This window comes from Prionailurus bengalensis, chromosome C1, assembly GCF_016509475.1.
Source record: "Prionailurus bengalensis isolate Pbe53 chromosome C1, Fcat_Pben_1.1_paternal_pri, whole genome shotgun sequence".
Taxonomy (NCBI): Eukaryota; Metazoa; Chordata; class Mammalia; order Carnivora; family Felidae; genus Prionailurus; species Prionailurus bengalensis.
Window position 1 is genome coordinate 9,053,098 of NC_057345.1, and position 20,827 is coordinate 9,073,924.

Sequence of the window (20,827 nt, forward strand, 5' to 3'; positions counted from 1 at the left end):
CTTTTTGTTGCCAAGCATGATACTCAGTTGTGCTAACTTGCTTTATTTGAAGCCACGGGAAATTTTTATTATTGGAAGTTAGAAATTAACTGGTTGATAATGTAGGTGGGTACACTTTAGCTCTTATATTTGGGGGTGAGCTTTGTCCGTGTTAAGTTAGTGGTTTGTTTGCCAAAGTGACCTTTTTTCTTTTCTTAGAGAAATAAGTCACACTGTGCCAGACATATCTATCCACGGCAACCTCTCCTCAGTCCACTGCTCCCTGGATTTGTACAAATACAAGCTGATCCGTGGTTTATTGGAGAACAACCTCGGTGAGCCCATAGAGGAATTTATGCGGCCTTACGATTTACAAGACCCAAGAATTCACGTGAGTGAGACCTCGCGCCGTCCCATAACTCTTAACTTTGGCAGCCTCAGCCGATGGCCACCTCCAGCTCACCTGCAGAGAAGAGATGGGGCAAGAAGCAAATGAATGTCTTGACATATTAACCCCCTTTTCAGACTGGCGTTTTCCTCTTGCAGACTGTTCTCAGTGGAGAAGTGTACACGTGCATGTGTTTCCTCATCGATATGGTGAATGTAAGTCTGGAGCTGAAAGATCCGAAAGGAAAAGAAAGTGCTGGGTCCTTAGCCAGGTATGGCCTTAATGGTACCATTCTGCTACTAGTGACTAACATCACAGTAACGGCGTTACAAACAATACACCTGTTTCGCTTTAGCACAGAGCCGAGTGGCCAGAGGTGGTGCACGGTGCTTTTTAAAAGTTTAAATTCGTTGCTTTATTAGCAAAGACAGGCCCACACCTGGTACTGAAACTGATAAGTTTGAAAGAGCTTCAGAAATAGTGCTAGCCTTTGGTTTCCTGAGGATCTACTGATTTTGTTGTTTCGTTTTAATGTCAGTAGTGTTTAAAAATATTGTATGGTTGACATACTATGTTCCCTGAGTTTCAGGTCTACGGCATAGGGATTCAGCTTCTCTGTAAGTTATGCTGTGCTCACCACAGGTGTAGCCACCACCTGTCACCCATACGACATTATTACAATACCGTGACTATATTCCCTGTGCCGTACTTCCTTCCCATCCCCGTGACTTCTTCATTCCATAACTGGAAGCTTGTACCTCCCATCCACCCTATTTCCCAAATCTACTGTGCTTTAAAAGTATTTAACTGTAGGGGCGCCTGGGTGGCGCAGTCGGTTAAGCGTCCGACTTCAGCCAGGTCACGATCTCACGGTCCGTGAGTTCGAGCCCCACGTCGGGCTCTGGGCTGATGGCTCAGAGCCTGGAGCCTGTTTCCGATTCTGTGTCTCCCTCTCTCTCTGCCCCTCCTCCGTTCATGCTCTGTCTCTCTCTGTCCCAAAAATAAATAAACGTTGGAAAAAAAAAAAAAAAAGTATTTAACTGTAGAACCACAGTTCCAGAAAGCTCAGTAATGTCGCTCATGATATTTGTAGATTATACCTTTAACATAGTGCGGTATTTGTATATGTACTGGGAGGGACAGAAAAGCCATCTCAGTTGTAGCTGAGTTGCAAGGAGGGGTGAGGGAGGGGAACATTCCAGATAGCCTAGGGAATTGTAAGGTGTAAGGCTTCGATGGAGAAAGTTGTATTATGGTATATTCCTAATATAATCTTGCTGCCATGGTATGTTATCAATAGCTTAAACAATAATAATCAATAAAAACTACCACAGGGGGTAAAAACTACCACATGTCTACCACGTGACAGACATGTGGACATACTAGTGACTTAGAAAAGCGAAGTCGTTTTTCTCCTGATGCTGTGTGTCCATTGTGGCCCTCCTGCTGCTCTGCTCCTGCAGTCACCGTGGCCGACAGAGCAGCCGGCATCTTGTTGTGCCAACGAGAAGAACAAGAGCCCAGAGTGGCTTTGAACTGCAGTCAAGTGCTCTGCAGAGCTCATGGGTTAGAACGTGGTCCCACAAGGTGCAGAGGACTCAGAAGTGGTGTCTGCCATAGGGGAATAGGGGAGACCCAGAGCTCTTTGGCGAGCAGCACTGATGGCTGCCTCACTGGCCAACCTTTCAGAAGTGGGGGACTTCACATAAAAAGTCTCTTTTGAGAAGTTGAAAGCTTTGACAATACTGGGCCCATCTTTTCACTTGGAAGCATCCCGAAGCTGAAGAGCCACTGGGCTGCCCTTAGGAGGTTCTCTTAGTGTTTCACTTGCGCGGTCTGGGCAGACCAAGGATTTATGGTTACTGGTGTAGAGCCTTTAAGACTGAGTTGTATTTTCACACTTGATAAACTTTTCATTTTGATCTCTTGACAACCATTTGAGGTTGGGCAGATCTTCTATTTTCCAGATGGAATTTTTATCTAGCGTAAGATCATATGGCTGGAAAAGTGGTTCAGTATTTGAAAACAGGACTTCAAAGCTAGAAATTTCCCTACCGAAACACTTTTTTTTTCCTTTGTCTTTCCTCGAGAATCCATCCTGGCCTGTATCAGACTCAGTTGAACGAAACATGGTATAACGAAGGCTTGGGTCCCAGATTGTCTTGTGAGCTAGCAATTCTTTTCTGATGGTTGGCTACATCCTTAGTTTTTTACAAAATGAAGTAATTCTGCACAGAATGTCATGATGGTACTGAATAAATTATGAATTGGATTATTGCAGCTTTCTCTGTTACTGAAAAGAAAAGAAAAAAAAGATGGTCCCAAATGCACTTCCTCTTGGTGGACCAGTTGCATTATTTCTCTGTATGAAGAGTATTAATTTGTTCTGATTGTTTCCAGGAAGCTGTAGTGGTTATATAAAAATTCGGCAGATTGTGGAGAGAGAATCCCACAGGCAGGCTAGGAGTTGACAGGGGATGGTTTCAAGGGACCCTTGACGTCCTTTGGGGATTGTTACACATATACAGCCTTCTCAGACTTAGGGTCAGAAACAAGAATGTTAATGCACCCAGAGTATACTACGTGGTGTTCTTCCTCACGGAGTCCCTGTGGACAAGGTCATCTTCCCGGAAATGGAAAGTAAGAGACAGGGCACAACGACACTACATCTGTTTTGAGGAGTCTGTTAACAAAATCAGTGAAAGTTTCTCTCCTTCACTGAACTCAGGTATACTTAGGATTTTGTTCTGTTGTCTTGAACTTAGGTAATTTTGTAAACTGGAAGAGTGTAACATCTTGTCTGCTTTTTCCCTTTTAGATTTGACTTCAAGAAATGTAAACTGCTCTATGAAAGCTTTTCCAACCAAACCAAGTCCATTAACTTGGTTTCCCATTCCATGATGGCTTTTGACACCCGCTATGCTGGGCAGAAGGCCAGTCCCGGCATGACAAATGTATTCAGCTGTATTTTTCAGCCTTCCAGGAACAGCAGCACTGCCCAGGGATCCATTCAGATCGAACTACATTTCAGGTAGTGGATCCAGACCCTGACCCTGCCTTTTCTTTATCGAGAAATTCCCTTTTGTGGGCAGTGGGCCAAGACTTGTGTCAGCTTTAGAGCATCAAAGGACTGAGGAATCACGGACAAGATAGATATTGGCTCCCCAGTGCAGCTCACAGATTAATTTACTAATCCTGTAACCTTGCAGTTTCATTTATTGGCCAAAAGATGTCTCTGTTGCCTTAAAAAAAAAAAAAAAAAAAAAAAGTTTAGAATTAAACCAGAGTCTTTAAATCAACCTCCTTGTAAGCTGTAGACTGTTTTAATGGGTAAAGTGAATTGAGGAAAGAAGACATCACGCTTGGTTAAGGGGGTAAAAGACTTCTGGTCCATAGACATTATAGAAAGATAGGTGGTTTTGGCTTGCATTATTAATTGATCTGTGCGAGTCTCGCTAACTCACTTCTCCACCTAAAAGGACTTTAGCCTCTTTGAAGCAGATGATGTTTTTCTTCCCGGTGGAAGGCTAGGCAGTGGTGTGTGTGGAATGAGCACATGTTTTGGAATTGTGCAGCTCCGGACTGAAGACCTTGATCTACCACCTTCTAGCTGTGTGTCCTTGGACAAGTTCAACCGCTTTAAGCTGCAACTGTCTATAAGATAGAAAAGGGTGACCATACCCACCTCGCAGGGCAGAGGCGGGAACTAAGGACAATCCTGGCACACTGCACACAGTTGGCAGCTCTTAGTATTATTACTGATGTAGCCGTGTTATTTCATGACCTACTGTAAAATTTTATGACTAAGTGGGGATAGACCCAGAAACTGAAAAATTAGGTTTGACCTAAAATCGTCCAGTGTAGGGGCGCCTGGGTGGCTCAGTTGGTTAAGCGTCCGACTTCAGCTCAGGCCATGATCTCATGGTTTGTGAGTTCGAGCCCCGCGTTGGGCTCTGAGCTGACAGTTCAGAGCCTGGAGCCTGCTTTGGATTCGATGTCTCCCTCCCTCCCTCTCTCTCTCTGCCTCAGCCCCACTCGCGCTCTCTTTCTCTCTCAAAAACAAAAACAAAAAAATCATCCAATGAGAATCCAAAAGGAGACCTTTGGAAGCAATGTCAGTTTTATTCTATTAGTGCTTGATGTTATCAGGTATGTTGCAAATAGAAACCAGTAAGTAAAAGGCTGGGAAACACACACACACACGCACACACACGTTGTCAATGTTTATATTGATATGCTTGAATGTGCCCGACATTTCAATGTGCAATGAGTTCCCAGGTTGAGCTTTCTTTTAGGGAGAGTTCATGGTCACTCTCCATGTACCTCTAGAAAGTCTAGCAAAGGAGACAGTCAAACCTTTGCGTGAATCTTTTGGATGCTTAGAAATAGGAGTGCTCGTCCCTTACTGAGCCTTTCCGTAAGCCAGGCACTCTCCCTGCCTTTACTTAAATTCTCCTGGCAAGTCTGGGAAGCGGATGACTCCTGCCCCATTTTACAGATGAAGCAGTAGAGGTTAGGAGAGCATCGAGCACCTCTCCAAGGTTACACAGTGACTGAGTGAAGCGGTCAGGACTCACACCAGTGCCTCTGATCTCAGCGTCCGTGTCCCTTCTGACAGTCCCTGGGTGCGGCCACTGTGTGTGTCTACTGATCCAGCTGGCTGCCTGCAGTCTCAGAGGCTAACCTGGCTGTGATGTGCGGTTCTTTTGTTTGAAGAGGTTTATTTGAGCAGGAGGTTTCCGTATATTTGGTTCTTCTGCAGAAACAGTTTCTTTTTGAATTTGCTCTGTTATTATTGATCTGACTGCCTAATCTGTCAGCTCCTTGTCTCAGCAATCATGTTTTTAATACACAAGGAGCCTTGAAATCTTACTCTGTTTATATACTGAAGGTGTATAATTTCTTGGTCACATAGTAAAGTCTTACCTTGGAGCTTGTGAACAGAAATACCATTGTGAGTGAGGGGGTTAACATGTTCTCTGGATTGGAACTTTTGAACGCTTTCTGTGTCTCAAGAAGAATTGCTCTTCTGTTGGGATTTTGTGTGTCAAGTATAAATCACTTCACAGTGTTTAAAGGCTTGAAATATTTTCCAGAAAAGGGATCAGACATACTTTGGCTTTCCAGTTAGTGCATAGCTCTGACGATCTGTGTTCAAAATGGGATGGAAAAATTTTACTGAGGGCAACATTTTTTCTCTATTACAAAAGAGTAAAGTGTTTCTGTGAAAAATGCTGTGTCTGTATGAGGGAGCCATGCATCACTGTGCCCTTTTTCTGGAGGCAGTGAGCCAGGTTTAGGAGAAACCAGAGACTAGAGAAGCCAGCCTTAAAAGCATCTCAGAATCTGCTCTTCCTGAGTAGAAGCCCCCTTTAAAGGCAGGAAACCAGGCACATGTAGTAGCTAGAGCCCCACTCGCTTTTGAGCTCACGGAACAAAGTTCGACCCAGAAAACCATATAAAGGTGTCTCTAGCCCTCTTTCCTTCTCTTTCCTTCTGTCTTACCCATCTCTGCCTACTAATATCCTGGTAGGGCCACACTGTGGTTTGAGACCAGGCCTGGGGTCGTCCTTGGGTTCTCAGCTCAAACAGAGAACTTGGGGTAATGGGGGCTACAAAGCCAGTTTTTCTCCGTCCCCGCCCCGAACTCCACTTCCAGAGCGCGTGGGGTTGGTTATACCCACATATAAATGTCATCTTACTTGTTCTCCTCCCCAGGCTAAAAGATCGGGGCTCTCTTTTTAGTTGCAGCTGGGCAATTAGTCCTAGTATGTAAATTTGGTGTTCATAAAGAAGTGATCCGAGACATCAAAGAGTGCCTTAGTGATCTTCTTGAAATAGCCTGTAGGGAAGGCAGCTGCCATTTACTGAACACCGGTTATGTGCCTGGTGCTTTATCTTTTACGGCGTTGATATTTCTCATTTTGTAAGTGAGGAAACAGGCTCGGAGAAGGTGGGCGACTCAGCCAGGATAAGTGACTGGATTTAAGCCTCTGCTCTTTCTACTCCACCTGGATTTCTCAGCCTCGGCACTATTGACGTTTTCGGTTGGGGCACTTCCTTGTCGTGGGGCCGTCCTGCCCGTTGTGGGATGTTTAGCAGCAGCCCTGGCCTCTGCCCGCTAGATGCTGATAGCAAACCACCCCCCCCCCCCGCCCCCACCCTGCGTCGTGACAGTCACAGATGTCTCTAGACATTGGTGGCCAAAAGTCTCCTGGGGAACAAAGTCACCCCTCGTTGAGAACTGCTGGATCACACCATCCTGCTTTCTTATGGCATAAAAACATGATTAGCTTTCGAAAACACACACTGAATATTTTCTTAAACTGGTGTTCAGAGTTGATTGTAGTCAGAACGGTCCATGTAAAAAATACTGGAAAAACACCTTCCCAAGCTGAGAACTACACTTGTAAGTTAGTAAAATACATTTCTCCTTTCCTATTTTATTGATTGATTGATTGACTGATTGACTGACTGATTGATTTTTGGGGTCGTTTTCTTGCAGATCTACGAAGGACTCATCCTGTTTTACAGTAGTCCTCAACAACCTTCGCGTGTTTCTCATATTTGACTGGCTGCTGTTAGTCCATGATTTTCTCCACACTCCCAGCGATACTAAGAAACAGACTAATGTTACTCCTTCTCGCCGCCACCGTAACTCTAGCAGTGAATCTGCTGTCGTCCCCAAAACTGTGAAAAGTGGAGTAGTTACCAAGCGGTCTTCCCTTCCTGTGTCCACAGAAAGGCATCTTGAGGTCAAGGTCAATGTAACAGGTGAGCCTATATAGGTGTGAGTCACTCACTGATTCTTAGTCTAAATGTTAGGCTCGGTATGTGTCTTAGAGGATGATTTTTCTGTTGTTTCCGTATTTTGACGTGAGCACTTACACATTTTCTTTTTTTTTTTAAACACTTTTTTTTTGTTTTTAAATATTTATTTTTGAGAGAGAAAACGAGAGAGAGCGAGAGCGAGAGTGTGCAAGTAGGGGAGGGGCAGGTAGAGAGGGAGTCAGAATCCGAAGCAGCTCCAGGCTCCCGGCTGTCAGCACAGAGCCCGACAGGGCTCGAACTCACGGCCCGTGAGATTGTGACCTGAGCCGAAGCTGGACGCTTCACCTACTGAGCCACCCAGGTGCCCCAGCACTTACACATTTTCCTACAGCCCAGCAGGTGTCGTAGTTGTTGACCTCCATTTTCTGCTGTGAACTACTTGCTCTCCCTCAGGATTGCAGGGTTTCTGGGCCTTCTCCTCTGCTTGCCCATCACCCGTGCCCAGCTGGAGCACCACCTGGGCAGTGGTCTTTCCCCCTAGTGTTAAATCTGGCTTCAATTTTCTTTTTGATCTTTAGTGCTCCAACAGATGTGCCTTCCTGAGTTCAGGCAAATTTGGTATGTGAAAATCTCTGTTTAAATGGTAAATAAGTGAGGGGATTGTTATTTCCTTTACAAAAAGAACATGTTCCCTTACAAACAGATTTACTGTGGTTTTTGTTAGCTGGTAAACTCTTCTAGTATATCTGCATGTATTTACCTTGTGTTGGTGACATACCCCAGCTACTGCTTAATGGTTTGGAAGGAGCTGGCCGGCGTAGTGCATTGTAGATGGATTGAGTTTCAAAAGTTCTATCTATACGTGGTTTTTGATAAAAATAAAAAGTAAATTTGCCATGTACAAATGAGTAGAAAGTTGTCTGCTTTTAGTAATTTTGGAAAAATCTACCTTAAATTCGTGTGTATTCTTTGTAAACAACTCGAACAGCTATGTGGATGATGTCACGCCTTACACTGGCTGACCAACATGAGCATGTCAGTCTCCTTCCTGGGATTTTAAAACAGGTCACTGCTTGGAGAAGGGCCGATTTCCTGGGCTTCTGAATATCTGATCTGGCCTCTCAGGAGACTCAGCTTAAAAATATATTCTAAAGAGAGAAGGAACTGTCTCGCAGTCTTTTCTGCTTGTGCAGTGTTCTGTTGGCTGAGCTGGGCCTGGCCAGATATAGAAACTGTGTTCGGGATGGTGGTGAAGCAGAAGGTCGACGAATGTCCTGGGAACAAATCTTTCTGGCTCGTGTCCTCCTCCCCCCCCGTGTAAATGTGTTGCTAGTTTGCAATAGTCTAATGCTTCGCAGCTTCCCAGCTTCTGCTTGGTTGACAATGCTGTCTTTTCCAGGCACGGAGTTTGTGGTTGTTGAAGATGTGTCCTGCTTCGATACCAATGCCATTATTCTCAAAGGCACTACAGTGCTCACCTATAAGCCCCGATTTGTCGATCGCCCCTTTTCAGGGAGTTTGTTTGGCATCGAGGTAAGAAGTCTCCGTGTCGATCAAAACACTCAATGGTTTGGCCTAAGAGAAAAGGCCCTGGAAGAGAATTGTAGCTCCTCAGCTTTCATTAGGGGAAGTGATTGGTGGAGTTGGTGGACTCTGGCCCTCTTCTTTGTTTTGTCCTCAAATCTACCAGGTTATTCTAACGTGCGAATCCAGTCCTCCAGCATCGGGCTGTACGTGTGCTGAGGGACTTGACCTCTTTCTCTGACATCCTCCCTTCCTCAGGAGGTTAAGGGAGACTCTGCTCATCCCCATGACCCTGTTAGGCCCCTGCTGTGTTCACTCCTTCTAGCGGTCTAGTCCTTGGCAAATGAGTGAAGGTGGGTGGGCCTCATTGCCCTCACATCCCCTTCCCCACATCGAGTCGTTGTGTCTTTGAAGACCTAGGGCTCTGTGGTCATTCTAAAAGGTGTTAAGGATTTTATGTATTATCCTTTTAGGAACATCTAGTCTGTAAAAGGAACTCTCTAAAGAGTCACACATAACCTCACAGAGTGAATCTCTAATAGTGCTGCTTCAGGCTCTGCTTTAATCTCACCAAGGAGATACTTTGCACTGGAGTGGCCTTTGCAGCCTGAAAATTACATGATGCAATATTCAGCATAAACTGCTCTGCTTGTCTTAAAGCCGGGGGTTGTGGAGACGGAAGGAGAAATGAGGCACATTATTATTTCTATTAAGTATTCTTAATTCACTGATATCAGCTGACGTTCCTCTTGTTATAATATTGGAATATTTGGTCTGGGTTTCTCATCATTTCCTTTCCCTTTATGATTGAACTTTTCATGCCCTGTTCTTTCTAGTGGTGTTTCAGAGTTGAATGAACAAAACTTATTTTCACCGTCAGCAACATATGGTACTTTTTTTCCCCTGCATCAGATGTAGCTGAATAAAGCCGGTAGAGATTTCACTTCTCAATCACTTGTTTCTCTCATGTAAGGAAACTGAGGTTTCCTCCCTCTCCCTCTCCCCCTCCCTCCCTCCCCCTCCCTCTCCCCCTCCCCCTCGTGCTCCCCCCCCCCCCCCCCCCCGTATAAATGTGTTGCTAGTTTGCAATAGTCTAGTGCTTCCCGGTGATGTGAGTTGATCATGAAATTGTAGTTCATCTGCTTTCCAAGCCATTCCAGTACCAGCTCTGAATGGAAAATGTTGGTGATTGATTAATGAACTGTCAGGTACAGTTGCATTTTGTGTAGCCAGAGCCCCTGAAGAAAAGAGGAAAATGAAACTTTTTTTGCTCCAAAGTCTTACAAGAAGTATATGGCAAGACATTTGAGATTCCTGGAAATTCCTTTTAATTTTGTTCCTGCAGCAGCACAATTGGATCTGAATTTTAAGACCCCTTTGGTATATCACTGGGGGAGAATAGCACTAGAAAATGCCCCCCACCCTCCACAAAGGGGAAGAAGCAAGGGAGACCAACGCGAATGCTTTCTCCTGTACTGTTCTTGAAGCACAAAAATAATTTGGTCCTAGAATGGGAGTCGTCTCTCCCTTCTCTCTCCCCATAAATATATTTATTGTTAAACATTTTATTATAGAACATTTCAAACATAGACAAGTGAACAGATTAATATAATGAGCCCTTATATATGCATCATCAGCTTTAATAATTAATGTATTTATTTTCAATTGTGAAACAACAATTATATCACCTAAAATTTGGGGGAGGGGAGAGAAAAATTACCTATCCCTCTGTACAGAATCTCTACGGACATTTTGATGTGTTTCTTTCCTTAAAGTCATGGCATAGTATTATTTTGATTGGGCTGCTTGTTCACATATCCATGTTGTAACTATCTTCCTACATTCCATATGGTCTTTTTTTTTTTTTTTAAAGTTTATTTATTTTGAGAGAGCAAGACAGAATATCCCAAGCAGGCTCTGCACCATCAGCACAGAGCTTGACATGGGGCTCAAACTCATGAACTGTGAGATCATGACCCAAGCCGAAACCAAGAGTTGTACGTTTAACCGACTGAGCCACCTAGGCCCTCCCCCCGCCCCCCACCGCCATGGTCTTTTTAATTGTCCCTTTTATTATTATTATTTTATTTTTGAGAGAGAGAATGTGAGTAGGAAAGAGAGGCAGAGGGAGAGAGAGAGAGGATCTCAAGCAGGCACCACACTCAGCGCAGAGCCCGACACAGGGCTTGAAGCCACGACCCTGGGATCATGACCTGAGCCGAAATTGAGAGTCGGAAGTTCAACTTCCTGAGCCACCCAAGCACCCCTTTATTACTTTTAAATGATCGCAAAATATTCCGTTGAGTAGATGTGATATGATATAGGTTGCTCTTAATTTTTTTTTTATTAACTATGAAATAATGGTTCGGTGATTTTTTTTTAAATGTATTTTGCATTATTTCCATAGGCTAGTTCCTAGAAAGAAGTAGAGTTATTGGATCAAGGGGTGTGAGATTTTTAAGTCTTTTGCCATGTATCGGTAAATTGCCTTTTATGTGGGTGAACCGTTTCACGTGCTCCTGGCAGTGGGTGAGAATCCCCGGTTCACTCTCGACAGTATTTATTTCAGCAGTTGCTATGGGTCTTTTGATAACACAGGGCTGATTGATACCAAGAGAGTGTTTTCTTTTCTTTTTTTTCTGTTGATGCTTAGACTCTTCTAAATCAGACATTAATTCTTACTGTATTGCATTTCATTCTCTAGGTGTTTTCATGCCGACTAGGGAATGAACATGATACAGCTCTTTCAATTGTTGATCCGGTTCAAATTCAGGTGGAACTCGTGGGGAATTCTTCTTATCAGAACAGTTCAGGATTGATGGATGCATTCAATAGTGAAGATTTCCCACCGATCTTAGAGGTAATGATAAAAAATCTGTCTACACATCGATACACTCTCAAACACATTCCTGAGCCCACACAACTTACTTACTCTGCTGAACTCCACATTTTTTTTCACTATAGCAAATACAAAGTAAATATGACATTGTCTGTGTCCTAGAAAATCTTTCAGTCTCGTGGAGAATAAAAGAGCTGTTAATTGGTAGAATCTTGAAGTTTTATAAAAGTTTATGGAAGGCAGAACGCAACACAGGGAGGCATCTGGGTTGTGGGTGGAACTGAAGGTAGGCTGAGTCTGAGCGGAGGGGCAGGATGTCAGGAGGCAGAGGAGGAGACCATGCCACGTTGGCAAGTAGCAGAATTGGAAGCAGAGGGGGTGCAGCTAACGCAAAACGGAGAGAGATCTCCCTAGAACAAAGAGGTGCATGGGAATGTGAGGATGCGAGCTGAAGAGAGGGAGGCTAAAGGCAGGCAAGGAAGGCTTGAGAAGTTAGTGTGTGATTTCTTTGACAGAGGAGGAACGATTAATTAATCCGCCTGAACCATGGGAGATTGAAGGATAGAGAAAAGCGGTGTTGATTTTTTATCTTTAAAGAAAAATTTGAAATAGCGAATAAACAAAATGCCACCGCCAGACATTCCAACAGTCATCCCAGTTTGTGTTTTTTTTGAAATGTATGTTTGTTTGTTTGTTTGTTTGTTTATTTATTTATTTTTTTTTTTCATGTTGGTTTATTTTGAGAGAGAGAGAGAGAGCACACAAGCAGGGGTGGGGCAGAAAGAGAGACGGAGAGAGAGAGAGAATCCCAAGCAGGCTCCACGCTGTCAGCACAGATCCTGACACAGGGCTCAGTCTCACAAACTGTGAGATCATGCCTAGAGCTGAAATCAGGAGCGGGATGTTTAACTGCCCGAGCCACTCAGGAGCCCCTAATGTTTATTTATTTATTTTGAGAGAGAGCAGGCATGAGGAGGAAATGGGTAGACAGAGAATCTCAGGCAGGCTCAGCCTGCACCTGTCGGCACAGAACCTGACTCAAGGCTCCGTCCCACCAACTGTGAGATCATGACCTGAGCTGAAATCAGGAGTTGGACACTTAACCAACTGAGCCATGCAGGCGCATCCTGTTGTTGTTGTTTAATGTGTATTTATTTTGAGACAGAGAGAGAAATGGGGAGGGCAGGGAGAGAGAGCGCGTTCCAAGCAGGCTCCTCACTGCCAGTGCAGAACCTGACACGGGGTTCAATCTCACGATCTGTGAGACCACAACGTCCCGATTGTGCTGGCATCTGTATTGCTTTTACCAGTGGTAGCTATATTGCCATTCTCTGAGGCAGACTGGATTTCGAGAGGTATGAGTGTGGAACTTGACTCATTTAAAGTTACGTTGGAAGAAGAAGGAGATCATTTTTGTTGAGTGGTCTGCTCGTTTTTGAAATTTTAAAAAATGAAGTAGACCAAAGCAAAATGGAGTAACAGAACTTTGCTTACAGGTAATCTGTCCCCCCACCCACAGCCATTCTCTGATTCTCTGCTTTGATGATTAATATAACTTGTAAGCAAATCATTGCTGTAGTAATTTTCCTAGCTTCATAGTTTTTATTTAGTGAAGTTTTATGAGCATTTGACCTCACAGCAGAGATGTCTTACCTCATGGCTCTTGGTGCTTAATTTCAAGATTTTCCCAGTCTTTGAAATGGAAAATTAGTGTAGTGTCTGTGGGACTTCTAGAACTTGAATTAGGAACTCTGCCTGTAAGAGGTGTGGACGTAAAAGCAAAGGCAACTTTAAAAACTTACGTCCTTTCAATTTTGTTAGATTCAGTTACAGGCCCTGGATATCAGACTCTCCTATAACGATGTTCAGCTGTTTCTCGCCATCGCAAAATCCATCCCAGAGCAAGCCCATGCTGCCGGCCCCGACGCAGTGGCCTTGGAGGCCAGCTCCGTTAGCAGTCACGTCCCCGGTGCGCCTCGAGCCGGAGAGGAAGTCAGAGAAGGGACGAGACATACCCTAGATCCTGTCTTGGGTAGGTGTCGAGCTATACAACCCACTCAGTCTTCCTAATGTCTACCCTTCTCGTTAACTTTCAAGATTTCCTTTTGCACAATTAAATTGTTCAGAGGATAATTACACGTCATTAAGTGTAATTATAAGTATGATCCTCTAACTTTTAAAAATTTAAGAACAAATACAACACCCCAAACCAGCTGTGCTAGCCGACACCAGTTTCCCTTTTGCCATTTCTTCCAGAGTTCTATAGATAATGCGAAGGTTTAGTTTTATACCTTGAGTTTTCCTCCAAAGCTATGGATGATTCTAAATGTCGGTTTTAAGCTTTTATAAACACAGTCAATACAGGGAACACACTCTTAAAACTTTCAAGGTGCTCCAGTTAGGATCCCGTTTTTGCCTAGAGAAATATGATGTTTTCGTCCCCCGTTTCTGAATTTCTTTTCTTTTTTCTTCAGTTAGTGGATTAATTATATACAATTATTTATAAAAATTATGTCCCACTTTTTCCTAGAGTTACAGCTGGCTAGACTACAGGAGCTGGGATTCAGCATGGACGATTGCCGCAAAGCCCTTCTGGTCTGTCAAGGTAAGTTGCACCCAGGTTTCCATGACCTGTTCATCTGGATAATAAGCTTGCTTCCAATTCCCTGCCTCTCCTGCTCCCACGAGGTGGCTTGGAGGGCTGGACTGTGTTTTGAAACCCCTCCATGATTTTCTTTGGGCTGACCATGATCTTGGGCTGGAAGTGATAATGAGCAGCAGTATTTCTTAGTGGATGAGAACGTGGGCCCTGGAACCGATGCTTGGCTTCAGGTTTTCACTTTGCTGCTTTTTGGTTACCTGTTAGCGACTCGGGCAAGTTACTTAGCCTCTCGGTAGCAGTGCTTCCTTATCTGTAAGAGGAGGGTAAGACCACTTCCCTTGGAGGTTTGATACAAACAGGCGCTATATGCAGAGCACTTAAGGGAAGTGCCTGGCCCACAGCGGGACCTCTAATGCTGTCAGCTGCTGTTGCTGCTGGTGGAGGCGCTGGCAGTGCTGATAGTCACGACCGCCGAGTGCCCGTGTGCCTCGTCCTGTGTTTTCTTGTTGAATTTTTATAGCCTTGCAGGTGGCCATTATTATCCCATTTCCGATAAGGAACCTGGCTCAGATAGATTAATTAACTGGCTTCAGGTCACCTATTAGTGAGGGGCTGAGTCTGCCTGGGTTCTTTCTACTGCAACATAATTTCCTTCCCACCTCCCTCTGTGTGTGGTCCTTTCTCTTAAAACAGGAAGATACAGCAAAAGCTGTATTTTTTCTAGTCTACACTTACACGTACATTTTTCTGTTTCTTCACATACTATATGTACCCATACGTATATATACATATAATACCGTGTATGTTGGCAGATTGCATTGCAAATACAATTTTATAGCCCTCTTTACAACACGGTTTTATTGAGTTATAATATTATTGCGATATACTTCATATCAGCAGCATCTTCCCATGTCATTAAAATTATTTATAAACATTGATTTTTTTTTGACATTGATCAAATGATATATTTTAATTTATTTAACTGTTTTTTGTTTTTCATTCTTTCAATATTGTATACAATTCTGTAATAAATAGTTTTTGGTATGAACTTTTGTCTATAACTTTTATTTAGTATTTCCCTGGTAGAGAGACCTACTAGTATATAGTATAAATCCTGGATCAAAGGTTATAGATACATTTTTCGGGCTTTTTATTCAAATTGACCGATCTTTTTCTGCAACATTGTGTACCAGGCGACACTCTGACCAATTACGTGTGAAAACGCTGCTCTCACCGCACGATTGTTTGCATTAACTGTTATCTTTTTCCTTCTGTGACAAATGACAGTAGCTCTAGTTAGCTATTTCAGTTAGCTTAATACCTCTTAGTGTTTACATTGTCTATTTTTTTCTCTTTCTTTAATAACAAAACATTTCTTTTCAATTTCTAAGAGCTTTTTAGATTTTTGTTAATTTTTATTTCTTTAGCAGCTAAGGTGTCGTTCCATCAGTTGCGAAAAAGATAACAATGACTAATGTTAATAGAGCCTTCAGTACACGCCGGGCTCTGCTCCTGGGAGAGCTTTACTTGTGCTCATTTGTTTCCTCCTCATGGCAGCCCTGTCTGTGGGTGCTGTGGGCAGAGATCGAGGAACTTGTCCAAGGTCCAGCATCTAGTAGGTGCTGGAATCCGAAGCCAGGCCATCTTCCTCTAGAGCATATGCCCTTCACCACTCACCCCTGTTCTGTGCACTGGTCTCTGCTAATTTATAAATATAGGGTCGCATGGCTTTCCTTTCCTTTTCTTTTTAGCTTTAGCAATCTGGTTATGTTCAGAGGGCTGTTATCTAACAGTCGTGTGTCACACACATGCACTTCTCATAGCTGTCTGTTCTCAAGGAATTGTGATCGGTTGCAAAGACGAAGTATAGTAGCACATCATTCTATGCAAAACTACATAGTGGGGTGCCTGGCTGGCTCAGTCCGTAGAACATGTGACTCTTGATATCAGGGTCATGAGTTAGAGCCCTGCATTGGGCATAGAGCTCACTAAAATAATGATAGTAATAGTAATAATAATAATAATAATAATAATATAATAAAACCCTACATGGTGAAGATTACGTACTTCCCTACTAAGTGACGTCTAGAATTTGGATCCTGTCTTTTCCTCTTCTCTCCTTCGACGGATGTCATAATAGAGGAGGGATGGCTTCTGGAGGCATTTTGAACCGGATCATGAAAGGTGGTGAACTTGAGTGGAAGATGTGCAAGGGGGGTACATTCTGTTTGCTTAAAAATAGAATTGCTATCATCACACTAGGTTTTTTTCCCCCCTTTAAGTCTAAGAGTACATCTGGGAACAAGGTTCCTTTGGGCTGTCCAGCAGGTCCCTATGAACTTTATTCCTCTGTTTCCTCAATGAGTTGCTTGAGTAGCTGTGTGAACTGGCTGAACTGATCACCTTTACATTTTTTCGAAGGCCAACTGAAAAAGGCAGCAAGTTGGTTGTTTAAGAATGCTGAACCTCTGAAGTCTCTTTCCCTGGCTGCTGATAGCCATGAGAGCCAGGGGCCTGTGGCAGCCCAGCTGATCTCTGGGGTGGAGGTGAAAGCTGAGAGCGTGTGCATCTGTTTCATCGATGACTGCATGGACTGTGACGTTCCTCTGGCTGAGCTCACCTTTTCCCGTGAGTGTTGTCCTGATTTTCAGATTCATCTTGAAGATTTGCAGTGATTGCCAAGCCGTTTGCACCCCCCCCCCCTTTTTTAAATGATATTCATCCTCCCCCCACCCCCCCTTAGTCGTATGGGTGAAATTTAGATAATAGTTTTACATATGTTTTTCATTATTTCTATTTTAAAGAAATGTGTATTTATTTGCCATATGTGGCCTTCAGCCTCTAGTTTGGGAATAATAGAAATTGTCATTGATGAAATTTCTGTTATATTAACAGCTCTACCTAAATCATTGTTGGTGTCTCCATTTTGTTTATCTTTTTATATACCTAAAGACTGGAGTGAGTACTGTTCTTAAAGACATTTAAAAGCTAATGCTCTACCTTATATACGTTTGAAAATAAAACACACACAGTCTTACGAGAATGCTTCCCTCAGTGTCCTCCATGGGGCCCTGAGAGCTGTCTTTCACTAGCAAGTGACAAGGATACGAGGACCCTATCCCAAATTGGGTCATTGCAGGTGGTGGTAGATGGGGCTTCTGAGGAGAGTACCCGAAAATCTCACCGCTGTGTTTCCTTTTAATATTCCATTGTTTTGATCTTGCTAGCCTCTTTTCCCTTCAAGGAAAATTCCATCCTGGGTATTGAGCTCAACCTTTGACACACTGGAGAGGCTTCCTTTTCCCTGTGCTTCAAGGCACCACAAGGGCCACTTGATTGAAAGTAACAGCTGGAATTTTTGACTGAGTGTCTTTTCTGCAGGGAATAATTACTCCTTATTTTTCTGTGGTAATCTTAAAATTGTGAGCTAATATTCATCAGGACATAACTGCTCTCATCAGCCTGCCTTCTGATTTTCAGATATTCAGGGAGAAGTATGTTTTTTATGTTCCTGCAGACTTGAAATAACACAGATACACTTGCGTGCCAAGGCTGGGACCAGAGGGAGACAAAGGTGGCATTTGCCTGAGGCACGACACTTAAAGGCGTGCCAGGAAACTCAGGAGCTATGACGAATAAAATTTTAACACAGTGGTTTTTTTTTTTTTTTTTTTTTAAGTCAGAATTCATGCCCAAAACCCAAGATGAACAAAATCTCAAAATTTGGTGTGCTTTCCTATGATTTCATCAGTATCAGCTATGACTGACATCTCTTCACTGTGATTTAATCTGTGAAAGAAAGTTTTGGTTGTTCTCACCCCAGCGCTGTAGTAAAATTTGCTTCCATTGCAGGCCTGAGTTTTCTGCAGCATGTAAGGACTAGCCCTGAAGGGTACGCCCACTTCACCCTTTCTGGAGATTATTATAACCGTGCTCTGTCAGGTCAGTATACAAGCGTATATTATCATGGGACTTAAAAAACACACTTCAATATTTGCCTGGGCCAATTTCTACATAAATTTTGCGTGAGGGAAAGGAGGTGGGGCTGGGCAGGGAAAGATGAAACACAAGTGACTGCATGAGCACAAAAGATGGAGACTTTTCATTTTCCTAACATATCTGATATGTTGCAGCTGAGCTATTTAAACCCAAGGTTTCATATGAAGTTCATTGTTTTTGATTCAGGAGTTTGGCTCATTCTGGAATATGAAATTGCTTAGTAGCGAAGGATCATTTGGCCCCGATAGTAGCTAAATTTCTCCCCGCCCCCCTTTTTTTAAGTTTTTATTTATTTAAGTAATTTCTGTACCCAATGTGAAGCTTAAATTCACTACCCTAGGATGAGTTGCATGTTCTTCCCACTCAGCCAGCCAGGTGCTCCTGATAGGGAGATTTCTGCCCGTAAGCCTTTTGGTTTTTTGTTTTATTAAAAAAATTTTTTTAAATGTGTATTTACATCAGAGAGAGAGTGTGGATGCGAACACAGGGAAGGGGCAGAGAGAGGGAGACACTGAATCCAAAGTAGGCTCCAGGCTCTGAGCCATCAGCACAAAGCCAGACGCGGGGCTCGAACCCACGAACCATTAGATCATGACCCGAGCCGAAGTCGGACTCTTAACCTACTGAGCCACCCAGGCGCCCGAAAACTTGAGTCTTTAAAACCCAGGGAGGTATCATTTTTCTCACCTATCAGACTGGCAAGAATGTAAGTGTGAGACTATGAGCCGCAGAGCTCTAATTTCTTGCCATTCAAATTGTAAATTGGGGCAACCACTTTGGAAAAAATTGACAAATAGTAAGGTTGAGTATAAGCATGCTCAACAACCCAGCAACATACTTCTTCTAGGTCTGTACCCTGGAAGGATCTCTTGCTCATGTGTGCTCGGAAACAGATAGAAGACTGGTTGTAGTGTTGTTCCTCCTCCTCAAGGGGGTGTTTCTCAGAAGTAGAATGAATATGTAGACTGGTATATTCATAAGCGGATTACAATTCAGTGGGGAAAATAAATGTGCCACAGCTGCCTGGCAGCAATATGAGTGAATCTCAGAGGCAGGTTGTTGGGCAAAAATAGAAACTTGCAGAAGAACACATACATCAGACTCCATTTATGTAAAGATCTCTAGTAGGACCGATTAACCAGCATGTTCTGAAGAAATGCATGCGTGTGTGGCAAAACGATAAGAGCAAGCATGTGATTAAAAACCCAAACTAGGGGCGCCTGGGTGGCGCAGTCGGTTAAGCGTCCGACTTCAGCCAGGTCACGATCTCGCGGTCCGGGAGTTCGAGCCCCGCGTCGGGCTCTGGGCTGATGGCTCGGAGCCTGGAGCCTGTTTCCAATTCTGTGTCTCCCTCTCTCTCTGCCCCTCCCCCATTCATGCTCTGTCTCTCTCTGTCCCAAAAATAAAAATAAACGTTGAAAAAAAAATTAAAAAAAAAAACAAAAAACCCAAACTAATGTTTACTTGGAATCGGGTGGGAGAGGGTTGGTGGCAAGGGGGGCTGACATGGGAGAGTGGCACTCGGGGACTTCCAAGGAACTTCTGATTTTCTGTTTCTTAAGCTGAATAGTGGGTACAGGACTTGGTAGTAATTTTATTCTTTAAACCATATATATGTGTTGTTATAAACACATATGATATGGCACATATGATTTAAAATTAGAAATTTGAAAGACAATGAATTTCTAATTATGTTCTACCTATTTATTCAACCAGTGGATTCTTTTTTTTTTTTTTTTTGTTTATTTTTGAGAGAGCAAGAGAGAGTGAGCGAGAATGAGTCGGGGAGGGGCAGAGAGAGAGGGAGACACAGAATCCGAAGCAGGCTCCAGGCTCTGAGCTGTCAGCACAGAGCCCGACATGGGGCTCGAACCCACAACCCATGAGATCATGACCTGAGCTGAAGTCGGATGCCCAACTGACTGAGCCCCCCAGGCGCCCCTCAACTAAGTGGATTCTCAACATAAGCAGGAGAATCAAATTTAGTAGTTACTTCAGCTGCTGTTAGTACTTTTCCATCCTGTGTCAGAGACTCCTTTTTCCATTTTGAGTGGATCAAAAGCAGGTCCTGCCTGCTCTTTCATAGAGAAGGCACATGCACTCTATGCCCTCCTTCCTCCCCGCTCTGGAAGACCGTGTGGGGCATGTATCTGTCTGTGTAGTGATGTCCTCTAGCCTGCACAGGCATCTGTAGGGTGACCTATAGCTAAAGATGGTGCTTTCGCTGTGAAATCACTTTGGAAATAGAAAGCTATTAAGCTATAGTTTGTCCTTGCCGAGCATTTGTGAACAGTGTTCCCCTGTAAACTCTTGATATCTGCTTAACAGATGTCTTATTTCCTGTGTTCTTTTAGGCTGGGAGCCATTTATTGAGCCATGGCCATGCTCTGTATCCTGGCAACAACAGGCAGCTAGTCGTCTCCATCCTCCTCGACTGAAGCTAGAAGCCAAGGCCAAACCCCGTTTGGATATCAACATCACCTCTGTACTCATTGGTGAGTGGAAAGTTGTCTCTAGAAGATTGGTGCCTTTCTGTACATAAGTCCCTCGTCTAGAAGACTGTTAATCCTGGTTTAGCAAATACTCAGGCCCACACCAGACATCACTTACTCAGCATGGCTGCTTTCCTGATAAACCCTAACCTAGCCTCACGATTCTTTTCAACCCATTGCTCTAGAGTTGGCATCCTGTATTAATGCCGTCAGTGACCAAGCAAGAACTTAGA

At 43.6% G+C, this 20,827-nt stretch overlaps 1 protein-coding gene across 4 annotated transcripts in view; it reads left to right on the forward strand.

Moving 5' to 3' along the window:
• The window catches only part of VPS13D (vacuolar protein sorting 13 homolog D), a 257,070-nt gene that overhangs the window by 73,061 nt on the left and 163,182 nt on the right, over positions 1-20,827 (forward strand). For all 4 annotated transcript variants that reach the window (XM_043573784.1, XM_043573785.1, XM_043573786.1 and 1 more), the window contains exons 28-38: positions 199-370; positions 526-638; positions 3,186-3,398; positions 6,873-7,141; positions 8,538-8,671; positions 11,367-11,522; positions 13,323-13,533; positions 14,032-14,106; positions 16,525-16,731; positions 17,956-18,045; positions 20,457-20,597. In XM_043573784.1, the coding sequence (XP_043429719.1) occupies positions 199-370; positions 526-638; positions 3,186-3,398; positions 6,873-7,141; positions 8,538-8,671; positions 11,367-11,522; positions 13,323-13,533; positions 14,032-14,106; positions 16,525-16,731; positions 17,956-18,045; positions 20,457-20,597 (1,781 nt within the window). The remainder of the gene's footprint in view (positions 1-198; positions 371-525; positions 639-3,185; positions 3,399-6,872; positions 7,142-8,537; positions 8,672-11,366; positions 11,523-13,322; positions 13,534-14,031; positions 14,107-16,524; positions 16,732-17,955; positions 18,046-20,456; positions 20,598-20,827) is intronic.